The 22,360-nt window shown below is 41.1% G+C and overlaps 1 protein-coding gene across 1 annotated transcript in view; it reads left to right on the forward strand.

Moving 5' to 3' along the window:
* Nucleotides 1–22,360, forward strand: part of LOC137277761 (focadhesin-like) — a 482,967-nt gene that overhangs the window by 433,168 nt on the left and 27,439 nt on the right. Inside the window, exons 7-15 of the mRNA XM_067809678.1 lie at nucleotides 1,345–1,537; nucleotides 2,624–2,836; nucleotides 6,334–6,421; nucleotides 7,949–8,151; nucleotides 10,988–11,248; nucleotides 11,664–11,768; nucleotides 11,961–12,187; nucleotides 12,717–12,843; nucleotides 15,141–15,199. Coding sequence (XP_067665779.1) covers nucleotides 1,345–1,537; nucleotides 2,624–2,836; nucleotides 6,334–6,421; nucleotides 7,949–8,151; nucleotides 10,988–11,248; nucleotides 11,664–11,768; nucleotides 11,961–12,187; nucleotides 12,717–12,843; nucleotides 15,141–15,199 — 1,476 coding nt within the window. The remainder of the gene's footprint in view (nucleotides 1–1,344; nucleotides 1,538–2,623; nucleotides 2,837–6,333; nucleotides 6,422–7,948; nucleotides 8,152–10,987; nucleotides 11,249–11,663; nucleotides 11,769–11,960; nucleotides 12,188–12,716; nucleotides 12,844–15,140; nucleotides 15,200–22,360) is intronic.

A 22,360-nucleotide genomic window follows, 5' to 3' on the forward strand; every position in this document is an offset into this window, starting at 1 on the left:
GTATCAGCAAAAGACAACGTATGCATGGAAGGAAGACAACAAGGCATGAAAGTTACAATTTGAATATGCATAAGATAACATTCTTAACTAGGAAATCCCGTGATTGACATCATGATGTCCTGGTGTATATGATACTGATAGTATCAAATATAATGTATTATAGGTTTTGATGGAACCAGGTCCTGCTTGCAAGTATTCAGGTTGACTTGCGCGAGTCTATAAAGGAATTGTTTAATCATAATTTATACAAAATAATAAATAACAGGCTGAGATCCTTGTACTGTCTGCTTATCTAGAACAATAGAATTACTATACATCCGTGGGATCAGCACTCAGTAGAGCCTTGGAGCAGTAGAGGTCACTCCTGTGGGTAGTGCACCAGTGTCTAACGTAAACATTAATAGTTATAATCATAATTTCTAAAAAGAATAATAAATGTCAGATTAAGGTCCTTGTACTGTTCACTTATTTAGACTAGCTTCTTTGAACAAGTAAATCACTATACATCCATGGGCTAAGCATTCAGTAGAGCCTTGGAGAAAGGCCAGTATTGGGGGTGAGCCAGCGGGGTTATACCAAAAGATGTTGAGATGTGGTGTTTATTGGTTCCTACCTGGTGCTCGGCATTAACAGGTACAACAAGGACTGGCTGGCTTGGAGTCAGCATAATGTGACTGAGTGGTGCATCAATGATTTACTGCAGTATGGTATTTCACTGAGCTAGCACTATAAAACAAGCTGAAGTCTAGGCTAAAACAAACAGCCACACATACACACACATGTGTGTATCAATGAAATAGTCTTAAGTACGATGTTAAGCCTCATTTCATCTCACCTCACCTTGCCTCAAAAATATTTCCATCACTTATCAATTAGCTGTGTATTGAATGACTTTGACATTATCAAACAGCATCTGCTGTCTTTTATATTAGTCTGTCTTTTGGTCTCTAAACCATATTAGGTTCCTTCCATCTAGCAATTTCTGCAATCATAAACCCCAAATGTATATTTGCCTCAGGTTCTGTTACTCAGAGCTTATGAGGACTCATTGTCAAATAAGATGGAATTAGTTGTGTTTATCAGAACTACGTGTTCAGAAACTGAATCTGCCTTTCATATGTGAGAGGTTAGGGATGCATTCTTTAGGAAGAACAAGTTTCTGGACAAGAATCTTTTGAAATGCATTGCAATTTGTCCTGACTGACATAGCTGATCTAGATCAGAAATAGACTTCCTTTCCCTTTTTGGTATATTTTATTGATTCAGTTTATCCCATTAGTTATTGTCAAAGATAATGTTCTTGTGTAAGTCATGTGTATAAATGTCTACTTTGTTATTTTTCAGAATCAGTCAAATAGCCATCAGAGTTATCTCCCCCTTTCTGAAGTTTGTGTTACTGGAGCCTCAGCAGACGGCACAGTACCAACCAATGAGAAATGGCCTACAGAGAGCCCTTATTGACGTCTGCTGTGATGCCACAGACAGAGATGCCAAAAAAGTTGTTTCATTCTTGGCATCAGTTCTTCATTGCTTTCAGGTAATAAGCTTTTGTGCAGCGCATGCAAGTCATAGATTCTGATTGCCTTTAATTGGATTTGGCGAGTTGATGAAAGAGCCAGACTGCTGTTATGATTCCACTATCTGTTTTAGAGGGTTATCTGTCTCCTAAATAAACCTTGTAGTTTTGATATAGGCAAACCGGTCTCACGTTATGACATGAATGACAATATCTAGGTCAAAATGTGTCTGTGGTTAAGAAAACAATATGTCATTGTGTAGAGGTTTTTAGCTGAAGAGCTCATACTTAAATGTCACTTGCAATATACAGAAATTGAATGTCAAACAAATGCTTTGACTCCGAAATATTGTTCTAGTTCCTTTTATTTTAACTTTAGATATTTGATAGTAAATTAAATTGTAATATCTCATGGTAATAAATCAGCCATATCGCAACTACAAATCAGACTTGCAAAATGTGAATTTTAGATATATTTCATTAATGATTTCCATTGAGATATTAGGTTATAAACTGAACTGTAAAAATCCAGGTTAGGACTGGACATCACTTCCAGCTTGTCATACTAGGCAGCTGGTCAGATGACTTCATTGATACAAATCATGGTAGCCCCATTGCATCGATGCTCATTTTGTAAGTCACTGGATTGTCTGTTCCAAACTCAATTACATACAGATGTTAGTTGGAATATTGCTTAGTGTCATGTTAAACAACAAACAAAAATCAAGCTGGTTTGTATTTTGCTTCAGTTATAATTTATGGATCAGTATCTACTTCTTATGAGAAATGTTATTGTTGAAAAAATTGAGTCCACACTTTTACAGGTGACAGCAACATCACCTGCCAAGATTCAGGTTAGAAATGGTCCTCAGCATCCCATGCTTGTCGTACGAGTCGACTAACGGGATCGGATGGTCAAACGAGCTGACTTTATTGATAGATGTCATTGTATCCCAATCTTTGTCGACAATTGCCGGATGATGTCAATCACAGGATTGTGTGGTTCTCTCACAAACAATTACAGACCATAGCTTGACTACTCAGCGAGTGAGATGTTAAACAACAAATGAATGCAACATGTAACGTTCACAACTCCTAATCCATCAGATGCAGACCTTCGACCACTTGGCCAACCTGACAGTGTTCCTCCTGGACATACTGAGGACTGCCACCAGATTGACCTGGTCACCCACCGACATGTCCTATCTAGCAGGGGTTGTGTCCTGCTGCCTGGGCTCCATAAAGCCCTGCTGGACAGTGGGCATTGACACCACAAGGTTGGAGAAGGCAGTGCTGCTCTGTGTACAAACACACCCACAGGTATTAGACATGGGAAACTTTCTTGTTGGTTTATTATGGGTTTAAACGCTAGATTTGTATTTTTCATGATTAATAAGATAATCAGTTCAGGTGAATGATATGTTTTCAACTTTTAGATTGTAGAAAATGAATATTTTTTCAAAATGTCACACTTTAAATCTCAGTCATGGTGTTATCTCCGGGGCAAACATGATGCAAGACCATTTCTGTCCAGTTCTGTTGAAGGACAGTCTGGAATAAATTTGATCTGATATTGTGCAATAGTAGTCAAATACCATCTTAGAAAATAGAATGTAGTGGTCATTGAAAAAAGGCCTCATATGTTACATATTCAGAGATAAATATCTCTTTTATTAGTCAACTCTTCTTGAACTAACACTAATCCTAAACATTCAAGACTCAAATTCAAAATTATTTAAAATCGCTTCTTCAAGAATTTCAAGATATACACTCAACGTGTCTGAAGGGCACTGAACTTTTTGCAAGAGCACGCCTTCCAAGCTTTGGCAATTTAATCTAAATTTCAAATTCTGAGTCTCCAGTTTAGACAAAGTTGAAGTGTTTGAAGGTCAACACCATAGCCAGAAACTCCAATAAGGTTTTCCAGTTCTCAGTGTCGAGCACCCAAGGGCACAGACAGATAAAAATGGGCACATTTTGTTGAAAGGAATATGAAGGCGCCAGTGGAACTGACATGACTGTTATAGTATAATGGTCCACACTGTGTTGATGGAAGGAATTCGTTCACCACAGAACCAACAAACATAATGTGTTGATCATGTTAGACTGTGATTATACATATTTTGACTTAATACATTTGACATACAGTTGCATATAAGTTTGAAAAGTTAACACATAAATAAATGTTCAAAATATAGTTATTTTTAACATGTGAGCTATTTTCAAGATAGATGCATGGAGATATTACATATTGTTCCCCACATGGTTGTGTTTGATGTTTCTAAGCTGATTGGTGACTTAGTCAGTTGTGACACAACTGAATCACTATGATCACCACAGGCCTGTCATCAGGCATTGCCATCCCAGGATCCTGGTTTTTGGTACATTGAAGCTTAGAATCTCCTATCAGACACTTTGATGATTCACAAATTAAGTTGTCATTTGATCCCTGCCTCATATGAACAGACACACTTATGATCCTTGGATCCTGATATCAGGCACTTTGATGATCCACATATCAAGCTGTCATATCCCTGGATCTTTTAATCAGTTCTGTAATGTTCTGTAATGTTCCTTGGTTCCAGTTATCCCAGTATCCTCTTTGGAGGCACTCTGATGATCCCTGGAACATAATGTCATCTGCATTTATGATCCATGGAACATGTTAACAGGCAATATGCTGTGTCTGGATTCTATGAATAATTTGTTCTGTATTTAGAAATATCACTGATTGATTGAAAAAATAGAATTACGAACTGTATCTGAAAAATATACCTAGCAAATCAGATGCTGTAGTTACTTCCATATGTTGTATGCATCATGGTCTGGTTGTGTGTGGGAAGGCTCAGTCTGTTCACCAGCCAGGCTATTCTCGAAACATTCGTAACTTTTAAAATTTCGTAAGCCCATTCTTAAGACATTGGCTCCGATCCAAGAACAATTGGAGAATAAGGACCCAGTTGTCCCAACATGCCACCCAAGTAACAGGAGTACACAAATTATACACTCAAACCATCGCTTGCGAACTTCCCTAAACTCCTTCACTTCATTGTAACTGATACAGACAGTTGAAATTGGTATTCTTGTCAGACGTGGATGAATGTGGGTACCTTTAGAACATCGGAGGTCACTTTAATGTTTCCAGTGACAGGGACAAATATTCAAAAGACTAATAGTAGTCTGTACACTCAAAACTCGCAGCTGAAGGGGTCAGTAGTAACATTGTTAAACTGGACTTTCATTCTGATTATTTGTGGCATTGTGTAAAATGCACAGACAGATAACCTGACATTAACAAGAGAGGTTGTGTGAGGACACAAAGTCTCCCCAGACGTGTTACCTGATGGCAAATTCATCCAACGCTTCAGGTCTGTTAACATGATTTATTGAACAAGTGTGAACAAACCAGACATAGATCCACAGCACCAGCAGACCAACTAAAGATCATGCTTAGTATGTTAATGCACTCTAGAAAAAATATGACTGACACTTATTTGGACAAAGGTGACTCAGATGCTGATTTTGACCCAGGTGTTGAATTTGACCCAGGTGTTAAGGCAGCATTATTCACTGTGAATAGTCGCATATCTGAGACATACCTGAAAGTCATGAGTTTGAATCCCACTTGAACATGACTCTAGGTTTATGAGCACAATATCTGTGTTCTTGAATTTTCAGGCAAGTGTTAAGTGTTTGAGGCCTGTATGACTTCCTGATTGCCTCCCTCAGGTGGTTGACATACTGTGATATCAGGAAAGTGGTAACCAACATTAAAGCCAACACACTCACGGTCACAGTGCTTTGTGAGGAGTAATTCATATATAAACTATAGTAACTTTATGAAATACTAGTATCTTTTACATGATGAAAGCCATTTCTGGTGTCCCCCGCCATGATATTGCCTGAAAATTGGTAAAAGCGACTTAAAACCAAACTCACTCACTCACCTTTACATGGCCATTCGCAGGAGCAGAAATGAAGCTACAGCCAGATGCAGCTGTCAAGGCATCAGGATGCAGATGTTTCTTTGTGTGATTTCTGTAACAAAACAGTTCAATATAAGTTTTCTCCCATGTTAAGTCTACTACCTCAGTGTCTTCAGGCAGCTTGTTTCCAGTCGTTCACAGATTAGAATTTCTGTTTGTTCAAAATGTAGAATGTATGTTTGGACTAAGGTCAAATAGAGATGGTAGAATATTTTGTTTGTTTTCACAGTAAAAGTGTCCAGTGAGGAGCAATATGATATACAAATTGACTTTCTTACGAAAAATTATTCGTACTTGTTGAAATTAATTACCAAACCAATATTTGCTTTCATGTTGTTTTCTGAAAAAAATACTTAAATGCCATTTAAAATATTCATTACTTCCTGAAGTACTGACAAGTTCGTACCTTTCTTGAAATATTCATTAATATGATTATTTACAGTCTGAACAAGAAACAACACCACTTAAGAAAGTCTCACTTGTCTCAACTAATTTTCCACTTGCCTTGATTTATATGACAAAATCATGAACAACATGGTTCTTGATGTTAATATGTAAGGGATGATTTGTCAAAAAATAATAAATAGTCGAGAAGGATAGCCATATTTTATTATCACTGCAAAATTTAATAGCTTCATTATTTAGTGGAAATTATTTAGTAGTCCGCAGACAAGTAATATACCGTTATTTGATTGCCTGAAATGAAAACTGACTTGTAATGGGCATTGGGCAATGGGATTTTTTAGCCCCTTAATTTGTCTGTGATTTCCAATAGATTGTAATCCTATTATCATGGTATTGACATATCTGATGTGACCCATGTGATTTCAGGCAGTGTGTAGTGAGAAGAACATTCCTGCCCTGAGTGAACTCCTGGTTTCTGCTGATTCTACACGATGCCTACGTCTCCTGCAGATCGGTAATGTCTGTGTGCACCTTGCAGTAGCTATCAGTCTCTGCCTCTCCTCACTGATCCCTTTAAGTCGTTATTACTCTGGCCAGCGCTTGGCATTAAGATGAAGCAAGGATGAACCACCTTGGAGTCTGTTCAGTGGGGTGTCTGTGTTAAACAGTGGCAAGGTATCGGAGGAGGCAAGCACTGAAGCACTCTAATAGATGAAAGGATTAAAGGAAGGATGGAGGGAGGATGGATGGTTGGATCCTTAATAGAGGGAGGATGGTTGAATGAATGAATGAATGAGAGAGGAAAGGATGGATGTTGGATGGAAGGAGGGTGAATGAATAAGTGAATGGATGGATGAATGAATGAAGAAGAGATGGATGTTAGATGGAGGGAGGGATGAATGGTTGGATGAATGTATAGATAGAGTGAATGGAGAGGTTGTCAGATGGATGGTTGCTTGAATGAATATTGGATGGAAGGAGAGTGAATGAATAAATGGATGCATGGATGTTAGACGGGGGATGAATGGCTGGCTGGATGGATGTGGACAGTGGGATTGAGAGATTGTCAGATGGATGTTGCATGAACGAATTAATAGATGGCTTGATGATTGAATGAGGGAGGGAGAGGTGGATGGTTGGATGAATGGATGGACAGGGGTCAAAGAAGAGATGGTCGTATGGATGGACAGAGGATGGATGAAGGGAGAGAGCAAGAGGGGGGATCTACATTGGCACATATTTGATATCTGTTTTACATGCACTTGTTCATAACAATAAGAGAGTTGTGTTTTGAGTGAGTGAGTGAGTTTAGTTTTACGCTGCGGTTAGCGATATTCCAGCTATATGGCGGTGGTGTGTAAATAATCAAGTCTGGACCAGACAATCCAGTGATCAACAACATGAGCATCGATCTGCGCAATTGGGAACCGATGACGTGTGTCAACCAAATCAGCAAGCCTGTCCACCCAATCCCTTTAGTCACCTCTTATGACAAGCATAGTTGCCGTTTATGGCAAGTATGGGTTGCTGAAGGCCTATTCTACCCTGGGACCTTCACGGTTCAGTTGTGTTTTGAAGTTCTTATATCCATGAGATGACTTTATCAGAAATGTCTTGCTGGAATAAGTCAGGTTTCACCCCTGAATACTAAAGTTGAAAATTTGTACCTGATAAAAGCCAGACTGCAGATGTAATGCTCCTTCAGTGGCTAATGAGCTTTTCACCCCTTTTTGATATTAGCATCTGATGATATATATGTATCTCTGGTTTACACTGATTATTATCTTATTATTTTTGTCTGTTAGTACCACAATCTTGTTGAAGAATACTACCAAAATGGTATACATCTGCCAAAATCCTGATATGCCATTGCCTAGGACCAAAACACTTTATTTTTCTGTACTTTTCTTTTCAAAAAGAAGGCAGCATTATTGTTCTGAAGGATCAACAGATATATATATAAACTTTTATTTAGGTATCAGAAATATGGTTTCAATATTTTTCACATGTAAATATTAAAAGTGAAACACATTTGTTTCAGTCAATCTCTTGCTGACCAATCTTGACCCATGTCCATCCGTCTTGGCAGCCATGTTGGTCCAGCCTCTTCTTCAGATACTGTCAGCACCTGCTTCTGCAGAAGGGATGTCCACATGCCGCAAGCAGGTCATGGTAGCTGCTGCCGATGACCTACAAACAATTGAACAGATCATCAAAAACTCTGTGAAAGAGAGTTCTGGGCAGGCAAGTGCATACTGTTCTCATTAATTTGGGAACAATGATTTGCTCTATGAAAACAATGACTGACATTTATTACAGTTTAAACACAGTCAGTTTTAGTGGCGAGCATTCCGATATGAGGAAATGGCTTTTTCGTCTTATCTTAACTTGCACAGGAGTCATGACTCCGAACAAGCACAGTGTTTAATATGTTTGTGTTTTTACGAAAAGAAGTCATGAATTGTCTGGTGTTTGTTAGGAAAAACTGGCAAAATTTAAGAGGGAACATATCACACCTAAACTATTTCTGCTAAATTTGCCATGACAAGGAAATGCTTGGTTGGTTGAGGATAATAAAGGAATGTTTGCATTGAATTTAGACAAGGTAGATCAAAACCATTTAAAGAAACAACACACAATTGATAAAGGAGGACACAACTACAAGATGTTCAAGTCTCATCAGTGCTGTTAGGATTTGGTGTTCCATGGGAGAAATTCATGAGGTTTCAACTTTCAAAATAATTTGTGCAAACACAGACAAAATATCAGAGAAGTTGTTTTTTCACACCTGCTGATTCCTTACAAATGCAGGAAAAAAGTGTATTTCAGCTAAGTTGGTCAAGCCTGCACTTTGCTGTTATTTATTTTGTGTGTATATTGTTGATGAAAGTGTTTACATTGACCTTGTTCTTTATGTATGACTGATGTATATCCACAAGCATTTCGCTAAGAGAGGGGTTGTTACAGGAAGACTGTGATAGGGGTAAGAATCTACATACTGTCAATGCAAGCTACACTTTGGGCCAATCTTTGTGGATACATACATATCTAGGGGCTGATTCATCAAAGCAGTCGTGTAATGGAGGGTAGGGTAATTACACAGGAATTGAGCTTTATACAGAGATTTGGTGGATGAATGTGGAGATATATATTGTTCTGTGTCAGTGGAAGGTTTCGTATCAGACATTTTTTGCATCCATGATGTGTCATCTCTTACATGGAAATCTCTTCAGTTATTTCAGGCACAATACTCAATATCAGCCTCTTATATTTCATCAAGATATAAACTGGGGAAATAAATCAGTCCATCCTTGAAAAGACAGTTGTGGCCTCGTAGGATCAGCATGTAAGGGCAATTTAGGCCCCATGGGATGAGCATGTCTTTGAAAGGGCAATTTAGGCCCCATGTGATTAGCATGTCCTGGTAAAGGCAGTCTAGGCCCTATGAAAGTAGCATGTCTTTGAAAGGTCCGCTTCTTCCAACTGAGGACACATGGGATTAGCACGTCTTTGTAAGGTCAATTTAGGCCACATATGACCAGCACGTCTTTGCAAGGACAAATTGGGACACTTTGGATTAGCATGTGTTTGCAAGAGCAAATTGGTCCACCGTTGGGATTTGCATGTCTTTGCAAGGGCAAATTGGGCCACCGCTGATCATCATATCTTTGAAAGGGCTTTTGTGACTGTAGGGGATTAGTATATCAAAGAAAGGGAAAGTTTGGCCATCATGTGGTAACTCACCTATATTTTCAAACGAAAACAAGCACACATCATATTTGGGCAGGAAAATTTATACAAGAGAGATTTGTAAAATTGTTCCTTGTTTTGCACCTCATATCTGATAATCCGCCCCACAGCGTTTGTTGATAATTCATGAGTGAGTGAGTGAATTTATTGTTATGCCACTTTTAGCAATATTCCAGCAATATCATGGGAGGGGACACCAGAAATGGGCTTCTCACCCTATATCCATGTTGGGAATTGAAGCCAGGTCTTTGGAGTGATGAGCAAAATGCTTTAACCACTAGGCTACCCTACTGCCATCTGAATAATAAAGCCATATATTCAACTAGTCCAGATGACCCTGTAATAAGTTAACGCTGTTAAACAGTATCCATGGGTGTAAGGGAAACAGTTTAAAGTTGACCTTCCCTTTGTGTGAGTTCTTTGATCTAAAAACCTCTGTATGAATCCACTCGGGGACAATCACGACACTGTACACAATTACAACAATAGATTGAAATTGTTTTTCTCCAAACGTTTTCTTTGTGAAGTATTTTGGACTGCAGTGCAGATCATGCATGATCAAAGAAGCCATACCATGTCAGACAATCAGATTATTATGGAGAGGGATCAAGAGATAGATTGTGTCTTGTACACTGATCATGTCTGGGCAGTGACCTTGCATTTTTTACATGTCAGTCAATAAAGGTGAAGTTAATAGACAGAGTGGCTGTAACACATCCCTCTCACTCCCGCTATGTCAGCCTGTGATAAACTTATTACCCATTGTAGTCATTGTGGAGCCTACACCTTGTTCCTGGGACTCGGAAATCATACTCTCAAGGGAACCAGTCAGCGACACTGAAAGTCGTCTTATTTAATACAAAAAACAATATCACGAATGCATGAGGTTATATTTTTAAACCCTTTTAGGTAACAAGATTGGAAAAGTTGAAATCTAAATTGCAAATTATAAATGAAATGTCTCTAATTGTCAAGTCATCTGGAATTGAATATATGGCTTTATTGTTAAGATTGTTTGTTTCATGGTTTATCAGGGGTGGTGGTGTAGCCTGGTGGTTAAAGTGTTTATTTGTCACTCCCAAGACTCGCCCGTTTCTGGTGTCCCCTGCTATGCTAAAAGTGGCATAAAACTAAACTCACTTACTCACTCATGCTACAGTTTACAATTTGCTAGATTTTACAAGTTTCTGAAAAGTCATTGTGTATTTATATGTATCAGTATTTTATCTGATTGATACATTTCTCAGTGATTTCTCAACTTCTGAAGTCAGTATGTCAGGTTATCACTGTTTGAGATTTTAATTTGTCATCAACAAAGTCTCTATTGCAGGAGAGCATCCCCCTGCCCAGTGCCACCCCAAACGGCTATACAAATCAGATGTTTGTGTCCCTTGCCCGGATTTTCAGCCGCAGTGACAGTACTGCTTGCATCTGGTTGGAGAATGCCTCAACCAATATAACCAGCTCCAAGATGGTGCCGCTGAACATGACCAGCCTGACTGCTGCCCTCTTCGTTGTGTCACCATCAAAGAAGCAGTCTAAGCAGGCCCTGGAAACTATTGTAGAGATCGCCAAGAGTGATTACTCACAGGTAGACATTTGACATCAGAAACAATGCCTGTCATTAGTAAGCATTAAAGAGGATTGACTGGCCACAATGAATTAATTTGCTTAATATGATTGTATGTCACAGTGCCCAGAGTATGAAATAGTCTAAAGGGAACAACTCCAGATTGCTAATGTATACCCTTGGGCAAAGGGGTATAATGCTTTGAGTTTCCACCGTGGCATCCATTTAACAGTGCTAATTTTCATAATATCTTTTTGTATAGATTTCTTGATTCTTCATCCCAATACAAAGGTTTACCTTCAACATGTTCTGCATGAATCTCAAGTGACTTTTGACGTCAAATATGTCAGCATGAACCAGTAAAAGTTGTAAACCCTGAGGAAGATTGACTGTTGTCATTCCATTGACTCAATCTCCAATCATTATGATTCCACAGGCTCCAGGCTTACTGCCTCTGCTGCTGTATCGGCTGGGTCGGGAGCCTGACCCGGAGATGAAGCTGGACATCATGGAGGCTATTCCCCAACTTGCCACACACAAGGTATTGAGCTGTAGCCGGACAGGACAAACAATATGGACCTTTGACAAGGTCCTCAGTGACAACAGTGAATGCTGATTTTGATGATCTTCCTTGTTGTATCTGTTTTAACAATCAGTAAAATTAAATGACTGTACATCATTGATATTGCTGAGGTATCTTCCATGTTTTTATTGGTACGCCATCATCTTTCAGTTCTGCATTGCTCCCATACTGAAGACAATCCAACTGTTGTCCAACTCTCCCAGACTTCGAGCCATCTCCATCAGACTTATGACATCTCTGTGGAAACTTCAAGACCGCACCTTCCCCCAGCTCCTTGCCCTGCTCACAGATGACTCCCCAGGACTGACTGGTCCAGGTGGCATTGATGAGGTCACCCTGGCCAAAGCTGCAGCCATTCGGGACATATGTCAGATGAGGTAAGGTTCGAGTTGGAACATGGTTGAGGCAGTGGAGACACTAGACAGTCTAAAGATACACACCACCAACAGTAACTGTCATTTATCACTATCTGAAACAAACGGGAAGTAAGAAAACGTGCAGTAAAAACTTCCACACCTTAAGTCATAAAACAGCATACTATTACTTGTAGTGTTAAAGTGATACCTAAGTCAAAATATGACCATAGGCAGTGTATGAAATCAACCCCGTCTGACTGCTTGAGACAGGCTAGATTTCTGACTGATGATATAAATTGACAGTTAGCCTGCCCAAAGGTCTGGTACAAATTTTAGATAACATGATTCATACATCTGAGTAACTTTCTTTGGATTGTCTGATGTGGATAAATCCATTTTGGACTGTTAACATTTTGAATTTACCAGTCCTGATGTCTGGCTGGAGATGGGCCTATTTCATACGCTGCCATAGGGCTTTAAAAGGTGGGATAATTTTTAGGAAATATCCTCCATCCATCCATCAGTTTGAGATCTTCTTTCCCTGTTTCAGACCTGGCCAGCATGGGTCGGACCTCCTGTCCCCCATTTCAGACATCCTGAACAGCCACAGTGGGGAGGAAGGCAGTGCTGCTTGTGCTCTGGTCCTGGAGGGTCTTGCTAGTCTCTGTGAAGCAGAGGTCTGTACATTCTGCTGCATTGTAGCAAACAGTCATAGCTCTGGGATGAACATTTTACACACAATAAGGTTGTGATAAGGACCAGGGCTCCCTACCTCAAGACGATCACAGCGCTAAGATGATCATAACTACCATTCGACTATGACTGTCGTATCAGGAAACTATGACTGTTGTAACACAGAACTATGGCTGTCATAACAGAACTATGACTGTTGTAACACAGAACTATGGCTGTCATAACAGAACTATGACTGTTGTAACACAGATCCATGACTGTCGTAACACAGAACTATGGCTGTCATAACAGAGAACTATGACTGTTGTAACACAGAACTATGGCTGTCATAACAGGACTATGACTGTTGTAACACAGAACTATGGCTGTCATAATAGAACTATGACTGTTGTAACACAGAACTATGACTGTTGTAACACAGAACTATGGCTGTTGTAACACAGAACTATGACTGTTGTAACACAGAACTATGGCTGTCATAACACAGAACTATGACTGTCATAACACAGAACTATGACTGTCATAACAGAACTATGACTGTTGTAACACAGAACTATGACTGTTGTAACACAGAACTATGGCTGTCATAACAGAACTATGACTGTTGTAACACAGAACTATGACTGTTGTAACACATAACTATGGCTGTCATAACAGAACTATGACTGTTGTAACAGAACTATGGCTGTCGTAGCACAGAACTATGGCTGTCATAACAGAACTATGACTGTTGTAACACATAACTATGGCTGTCATAACACAGAACTATGACTGTCATAACACAGAACTATGGCTGTCATAACAGAGAACTATGACTGTTGTAACACAGAACTATGGCTGTCATAACAGAACTATGACTGTTGTAACACAGAACTATGGCTGTCATAACAGAACTATGACTGTTGTAACACAGAACTATGACTGTTGTAACACAGAACTATGGCTGTCATAACAGAACTATAACTGTTGTAACACAGAACTATGACTGTCGTAACACAGAACTATGACTGTTGTAACACATAACTATGGCTGTCATAACACAGAACTATAACTGTTGTAACACAGAACTAAAACTGTTGTAACACAGAACTATGGCTGTCGTAACACAGAACTATGACTGTTGTAACACAGAACTATGGCTGTCGTAACACAGAACTATAACTGTTGTAACACATAACTATGGCTGTCGTAACACAGAACTATAACTGTTGTAACACAGAACTATGGCTGTCGTAACACAGAACTATAACTGTTGTAACACATAACTATGGCTGTCGTAACACAGAACTATGACTGTTGTAACACAGAACTATGGCTGTCGTAACACAGAACTATAACTGTTGTAACACATAACTATGGCTGTCGTAACACAGAACTATAACTGTTGTAACACAGAACTATGGCTGTCGTAACACAGAACTATAACTGTTGTAACACATAACTATGGCTGTCGTAACACAGAACTATAACTGTTGTAACACAGAACTATGGCTGTCGTAACACAGAACTATGACTGTTGTAACACAGAACTATGGCTGTCGTAACACAGAACTATGACTGTTGTAACACAGAACTATGGCTGTCGTAACACAGAACTATAACTGTTGTAACACATAACTATAACTGTTGTAACACATAACTATGGCTGTCGTAACATAGAACTGTGACTGCTCTAATGCTATGATCACTTTGAGGAATGGGGTCCAGGCCCTTGTTTGCAATGCAGTCCTTGCCTTTCAGTTGTGGTATAACACATAACAGGCCATATCAGATTTATTACATTGCTGATGCATGTAACGTTTCCATGGGAGTGCTCATTAATAACTTCCTATTCATCATCCGAATACCAAGATTTGTTGCGCTTTGACTCCTATGTTCTGAAGTTAATAGGTTTTGGTAAAATAGGGATTGGGCATAGCGTAAAGCATGCCAGATAAATGCAAGCAATTTCTCAAAATATTTCATGACAGGATGTTGCCTCAGAATCCAGTTTATGACAGAATGATTATTCCCAACCTGCCTTAATATTGGTGTTATATTACTCGGTACACCTTTAAGCAGGGTGAAAGTCCTGCCACGACATTCAGGTGTACACCTTAGTTACATGGCAACAATAGGAAGAAGTTGTAGGACATGATACAACTCTCCATTAACAATGGAGACTGTGGACTACCCACTGTATTTGTTTTGTCTAGGGACATTTATTGTTGATTCATGCATTTCCTTCTTCATGCGCTTAGTGATTTAAGTGACGTAAGGAAGTATGATGTCTTAATTACAGGTAATCAACATCCGATCAGCTTGGTCTGTCCTTGCAGACAAGTTGACCCAGGATTGCAGGTAGGTGTGTCACCTTTATGTTGATCCAGGATTGTAGGTAGATGTGTCACCTTTATGTTGATCTAGGATTGCAGGTAGGTGTGTGACCAGTATGTTGATCCAGGATTGCAGGTAGGTGTGTCACCTGTATGTTGATCCAGGATTGCAGGTAGGTGTGTCACCTGTTTGTTGAACCAGGATTACAGGTAGGTGTGTCACCTTTATGTTGATCCAGGATTGTAGGTAGATGTGTCACCTTTATGTTGATCTAGGATTGCAGGTAGGTGTGTGACCAGTATGTTGATCCAGGATTGCAGGTAGGTGTGTCACCTGTATGTTGATCCAGGATTACAGGTACATATGTCACCTGTTTGTTGGACCAGGATTACAGGTAGGTGTGTCACCTGTATGTTGATCAAGTATTGCAGCTTCTATCATCATATTGTTGGAATATAGCTGAGATGAAGAAAAATCATACCATATCGTCTCATGCACAAACCAATGTCCCAAGCAAATGCTCATCAAGAACTGTAGGAGCAAATTGTTACTTATTAAATTAAACAAAGATTATCCTTCCGCTCAGTTCCTCTCAATGAGAAATGTGAGTCACTATGAGACATCTGAGTCAGTATTGATTTACATCTGTGAGACAATTTTAAACTGCAAAATGCCAAAGATTTATGTACATTTTATTTCCTTCCATGGCATTCTGGCAACGATTTTCCTCCTTCATTTTTAATGTTTACTGACAACTGAAGTTGAAAATGTTGAAATTAATATTGATGACTTGTTTTCTTCTAGACATGTAAAATTGTCAGGTTTAAAATATGTACACATTATTAGGTTATCTGTGAAACAATTCTTTAGAAAGCCATGCAAGATTGATGTGAAAATGGATCCAAGTTCTGATAGCAATTTGGGAACTGAAGCAAATGATGGTACAATGTGTCTATATCTTTAGTCCACCATAAAGGTTAAACGTCTTGATATGTTAGAATTGTTCAATTGCTGTTAAACAATAGTATTGTTACTTGGTCGAACGTAATTGTCAGGAAAGATGTTGAGCAAGAAAGCAGTGTGTTTAGTGTCATTAAAGGTGACTATAAGCTTGATCAGGTTGTTAAAGTGTAACTTGACTCAGACCTGTGAAGGTCAAGGTCAGAAGTGGTCTTTAGTAACCCATGCTTGCCGTAAGAGGCGACTAATGGGATCGAGTGGTCAGGCTAGCTGACTTGGTTGATATGTCATCATACCCCAATTGTGTAGATCGATGGTCATGCTGTTGATCTCTGGATGTCTGGTCCAGACTTGATTATTCACAGACTGCTTCCATATACCTGGAATATTGCTGAGTGTGGTGTAAAACATTGCTGTAACATTACGCCAAGTAGTATAGGGAATGGGGGTTCTGGCTCACTTTCAAGAAATGTCTCTACAAAGCCTTATTTAGTAAATAAGGCTTTGGTTGGACCATTAGCTCTTGCTACTATTACCCCTACTATAAAAAAGTTGGCGGTAATTACTGTGCCTTGGTAGGAGGTAATACTGTGCCGTACGGTACGATCAATAATTCTTCTCTTACAAACCCCCTACCCGGCCCATCCCTCAAGTAGTATAAGTTAGGTTCGTCGGCTTTCATATCCACTTTATCTATGTTGTAAGTTTTGACTGACCATATAGGATCGGTGGCTCGCTTACGGCTATCGCCCTCGTGTTCCCCCGGCTGGTATAGATACCTCACTAGGGCCCTATCTGGTATCTGTTTCTCCTTCCCACGCAATGGAGCGGCCGACTCTGCAACTATTGATTTTAGTTTGATAGCGTCTGCCGGTTTCTTACCGGTGAGACGGGTGACTTCATGGTTGATTGCCGACACCACCTTGGGTAACCTCGTGACCCATTCAGTCGATCGTTTTCCAGGGGTGGCCATCTCCCTAGCATACTGATAGCCGAACAAGCGCTCAGCCAAAGTCCTATTAAATCTCTCAACTATGGCTTGGCTGCGATGGGCTCCGGCCGTGCCACGCCTGACCTTTGTATCGTGTTTGGCTAGCAGTTGTGACACGGCACCCATGAACTCCCGTCCGGGGTCAACTTGCAGCTCTGTTGGCCACGTCAGCGGACTGCGTTTGTATATGCGTTCGAATCCTCTGGCTACCTGGGCCGAATCTTTCGTGGTCAAGGGTTCGGCTTCCTTGTAACGACTGGCTACGTCCACTACGGTTAAGGCATACTTGTACCTCTTGTCGTGGGGTAGGAACAGTAGGTCTGCCTGGTGAACGCTATTAGGTATGTTAATACCGAACCTCCTTCTAGGCACGTAGCGTGGTGCCGGCAAATAGATCTGCCACAGGGCTTGTTTTTCAAGCCACGCTTTGGCTTCCTCCGGGGGTACTCGCGCTAGTTTAGCTAGCTTATCTACTGCGCTAGCTCCTTTCCAGTACCCACGCGGGCTGTAGTAAATAGCCTCAAATTTTTTCATGTCCATACGCGTATGTGTTTATACCATCAATAGCTATCCAACGTTTCGTGTCCATAGGCGACAGGGACGTCTTGTTTATAGTCAGTCCGTATATCTTATGTCCATCACTTCTAAGTGTGTTCATTTTATGTCTAAAGGTACGGGTCTTGAACAGGGCTTCCTTGAATCTGGCGTGTTTGATGTGTTGTTTCACCACATACTTCTTAACCCCCTTAGCCTTCCGGATCTCACTATTGTCGGCTTTCAGTATGGAGTACATCTTAGGTCTCAAACCTATGTACTCGGCTATGGGCGTGCCAGCACACTCGTCCTTCATCTTACCTAGGACCTTTTTATTTACCGTACTGTGTAGGGTATGGGTCTTAGGGTAGTCGCTGGTGTCGTATAAATCGAGGTGTTTCTTCATGTCCTCGTACACGTCCTCGGTTCGAATCTCCATCAGCAGGGAATCCGTGTCAGTGTACAGCACTTCACACCTGTCGCCGTACTGTTTCTTGAGCTCGTTGTAGTAAAAGTCGTACATCAGGTGTTTGGATAAATCGAGGATGCTCATCCCCACGTAAACAGGCCGGTTGAATTTTATGTGGCTTTTCTTCATGTGTAGGGCAACCAGGTTGTCTGTGAATATCTTACTACGGTTGAATGCCGGATTGGCTATCAATTTCCTGAGCTTGTCTTCCTCACTAGATCTAACCAGCTTCACGGTCACGCGTTTCCTCAGGTTCTCCATAGTCTTACCAAACACCGAGTTGTTCATGAGCTTGTAGAGATTTTTCTCAAAATCACTGGTGGCTTTTTTTCGTAGGTCTGTGTTCATTCTGATGTAGGGCTCCATCCATGGGCTCTGGTCGAACATGAGCACCCTGTGTATTTTGGTCAGCCTCATACCCAACGACAGGTACAGCTGTAGGTTGCGATAGTGAACGATGTACTTGGTCTTATTCATTAAGTTAGGCACGAGTTTTTCAACGTCTGTCACACGACCACCTGACAAGTTATGTTGGTACTCAGACATCCAGTCTGTGTTAACCCTCATACGTTCGGGTGCAAGGGGATAGCTGTTGTGCGATGTGTGTAATTCCTTGGGATACTCTAAGTCAACTTCGAGGATATACCCTTTGTTCGAATCTGGTGCAACCCCCATAACATCAACGTGGGGTACCCATTCGAATCCCCCTGTAGGTAGATACTGGCTCATGGCCCAGCCGTACAGGTTGTTTGCGTCGAGGTAGAGAATGTGATTGGTTGGTTTGTTAGGATCGTAACCTTTCACGTATTGATTATTTGCTTTCGCGTATCGTTTGGATGCCATGGAAATCCCACCTCGCAAGCCTTTCTCAATGAATAGGTGCATGTCGTAATCTGTGAGCAATTCCAAATTAACTCCGGTCTTTTTAAGCAAGGCGTCCCACGACAGACCTGGGCTGGTGTAATACCATGCGGGGTCGAGTTTATACTGCTTTAAACAGGTCCGCCTGAACGTTTCAAACACGTCGGCTAACAGCAGTACATCTGTCCTCAAGTACAGGTCGTGATAATCACCCAAGTTCTTACAACCCAGTTTATTCCATACGTTAGTCGCGTGCGAGTAATCATCTCGTGAGACGGACGCCTCATTCAGCTTGCTATAAAAGCAGTCAATAGGGGGTAGTCTGGTCTCGGTGAACTTAGCCCAACTATCTATGTACTCATAGGGGTACACACCCTTCCTCATAAGCAGGGGTCTAGTCTCGGCGTCTGTGTATCGATCGGTGATAGGGAAGGTATTGTTGGCCTTGACCAGACTGTCGAGTGACGACAGGAGGAACTGAAACGAGTCAATGAACCTAAGTCCGTTTAAGCTGAAGGAGATGTATCTCTCCATGTTGTTGGGGATGCACGTTATATTACCATCGATTTTCGCGATGGCCTGCATGATCAAGTGTGAGTCGTACCCTCTCAAGTTGTGAAAGACAACGGGGATGTTTATTGTCTTAGGGTTGATTTTAAGCTTGAGGTTGCACGCGTTGTGAGCGGCGCCTCTATACTTACCAGTTATGTGACAGTGATCTCTCACCGAATCACCGTTAAGTGGTGATTCACACACGTGACAGTTAGTGCTACTAGCGTGAGCTAGCCTGTCGGCTCGGGTCATACGCATGGGAGCGATTCTATACAATGCATTCCTAATAATTTTTTCTTCCTCCTGCAAACACTTTAGAAACCTTTCAGCCGCGTCAGGCCCCCTATACACTACCGGAGCTTTCGTTTCCCCGTCACAACGGACGACAATGTATCCAAACGAACAGGCTTTATGCTCTTGTGTCTTGTGGGTGAAGCTACCCCCACTAGGGGGTGTGGGGGAATCCCCACCCACAACTAAGGCTTCGAAGTCGGCGTATATAATATAAGGTACAGACATTTGGTTCTTGTGGTTACTGAATTTTAGGATATTTTCACCTTCCTTAGGCATGTCGACTCGTATGGCCGTCTGCCCCACACCTTGACAATCATCCCGGTGGGATTCTAATAAATCAGCTCGACTGAAACCGTGTAGGCATCGTTCACAGAAGTGGGTCTTTTCTCTGTGTGCCGATTGGTCGTGCAACAACCGGCTGAGATGTTTTATCCATGTGTAGTGATACTTTTCACCTCGCTGGATCATGAATATATTGATAACTTGACGATCCTTCACCGGGCTGACCCTGTGTACTATTGTTGTGTTGCCTTCGTGCCCAAAGACATTTATAGCCAGATTGTTCTGTTTTTCTACTTTAGTGATCTGGGATATTGGGGTGGGTTCATCTATACCATCCCAATTAAGCCCATCATCTTGGGGATAGCTAGAAAGCCTATCTGAATTCTTGCCAGCTGGAAATAAGGCTGACCTGATAGCTAACCTAAGGCAATCGTTTCCTCTATTCTTAACGTTTACTATGGCATGTTTGTTCCTGTAGTAGGGAGGCAAGGCTAGGTATGACCCGCCTCTGAACGGCACGTAGTTAGCTATGTCTAGATAGACATTATCGATTTTATCTACAGCCCACCCGGACCCCAAGTGTGTGTAGCGTTCTAGGTATTCTCGTATCTGCTGAAAACTTGTATCGATTGATGCGTCAATGGTCTCTGCATGTGTGACGACCTCTTGTTGACCTCGGAAGTAAGGCTGAACATACTCAGTGGTACTCCCAACCTGCTTATCGAGCGACATTTTCACTGTGATCTGAAACTTGATACTTCCTAGGTTATTTAGTTCCTGGTTGACCTTATCAGCTATCAGAGGCTTGATATCTGTAATGTCTATGTTTCTATCAACGTGCATGCGCCAACCTCTCAAATAGTTACCTACAGCGCGCTCAGTGCGCACGAACTGTAGGTCAATAGCTCTATTCTGTCGTAATAATTCTACAAGCTGTGGTTTTCTCATACGGGAATACCCGCCTAAACCCAAATCGTGTGCCTCGGCTTTCAGTTGTTTTACAGTGGGAGGTTTTGCTACGGGGGCATGTGATAACAATGCGGTTAACCCGGCTCTCCCCAGGTTTGAATAACCCGTGTGCCCAAGCTGTTTCGCTTGAGCTTTTAATTGTTTTACCGTAGGAGGGGCTTCTAAACCTAGTAATCTCAACAATGCTGACTTCCGCATTCTAGAATACCCGATAACACCTCTCTGTTTTGCGACCCGCTTGAGCTCGCGCACAGTAGACATCGTGTTTACACCTAAGAAAACTAATCTCTAATTGGTTCACAGTAAGGGGAGGTAACTCTTAAGTGGCTATCTTGAGCAGTCGCCTACGTTCTTTTATGTAGCCTTTTTTATTCTCGTATATGAGTTGATGTCTGACTACGTTCGCTCCGTGAGCTTTACATAAACAGTAGTGCCCTTTAACCCCGATACCACACACAGAACACGTGTAGTTAGGACTTCCCATATGGAAACAACAGAACCCCTGATTCCTGCATTTCCTACCACAGGCCTCGGTCTTCCCCATAAGTATATATTCGCATCGGTATGGAGCGGGTCTCATGTTTACTTATATAGGTATTTTAGTTTAATTGCTTCGCAACCAACGCAGTAGCTGCTATACCCAACACTATGAAGCCCAGTTCACGATTCATTTGTCCCTTGGATGGTGTGTAGTACTGAGCGAGTGTGGGTTTATTGAGCGGTTCCAATTGTTTACCAGTTAGTAGATAGTATTCTTTCATTGCTTCATCGACATCGTTGAATGTTTGAACGGCATGGTTTTCACGCGTGAGTTGTTCGTTAATAAAATCGATCCTCTGGAGGCGTTTTTTAGCGTACTCGGCCTGTGCTCTTTGTAATTTCTCAGTAGCGAGATCGTGTCGCTTCCTTTCTTCCTGTATTTCAGCCGCGTGATCATCTCGTAGTTTCGAGAAGAGGTAATTACTCCCGGAAAATGCCAGGGCATTCACTAACGCCCCACCGACCATCATAGCTATCGTGGCCATCCCTATATTTATTTCATTATATTATCAGGTATGATCCCTTGTTTTACTAGGATGTCTTTTGTGGCCATCGCCATACCAAGGTTCATTATGAGCATACCCATATCCTGCAGGTTGAAATCTAGCTTGATAGTTGGTTGTTTAAGCACCATTTTAGTCAACCGAGCGTACCCTACGGCTAGACTAGCGACCACTGTGGCGTGGTATGCGTCGTTGACGAACGTTTTCCCCTCAGACATTATGTATATGAT

Source organism: Haliotis asinina, chromosome 3 (genome assembly GCF_037392515.1).
Source record: "Haliotis asinina isolate JCU_RB_2024 chromosome 3, JCU_Hal_asi_v2, whole genome shotgun sequence".
Lineage (NCBI taxonomy): Eukaryota > Metazoa > Mollusca > Gastropoda > Lepetellida > Haliotidae > Haliotis > Haliotis asinina.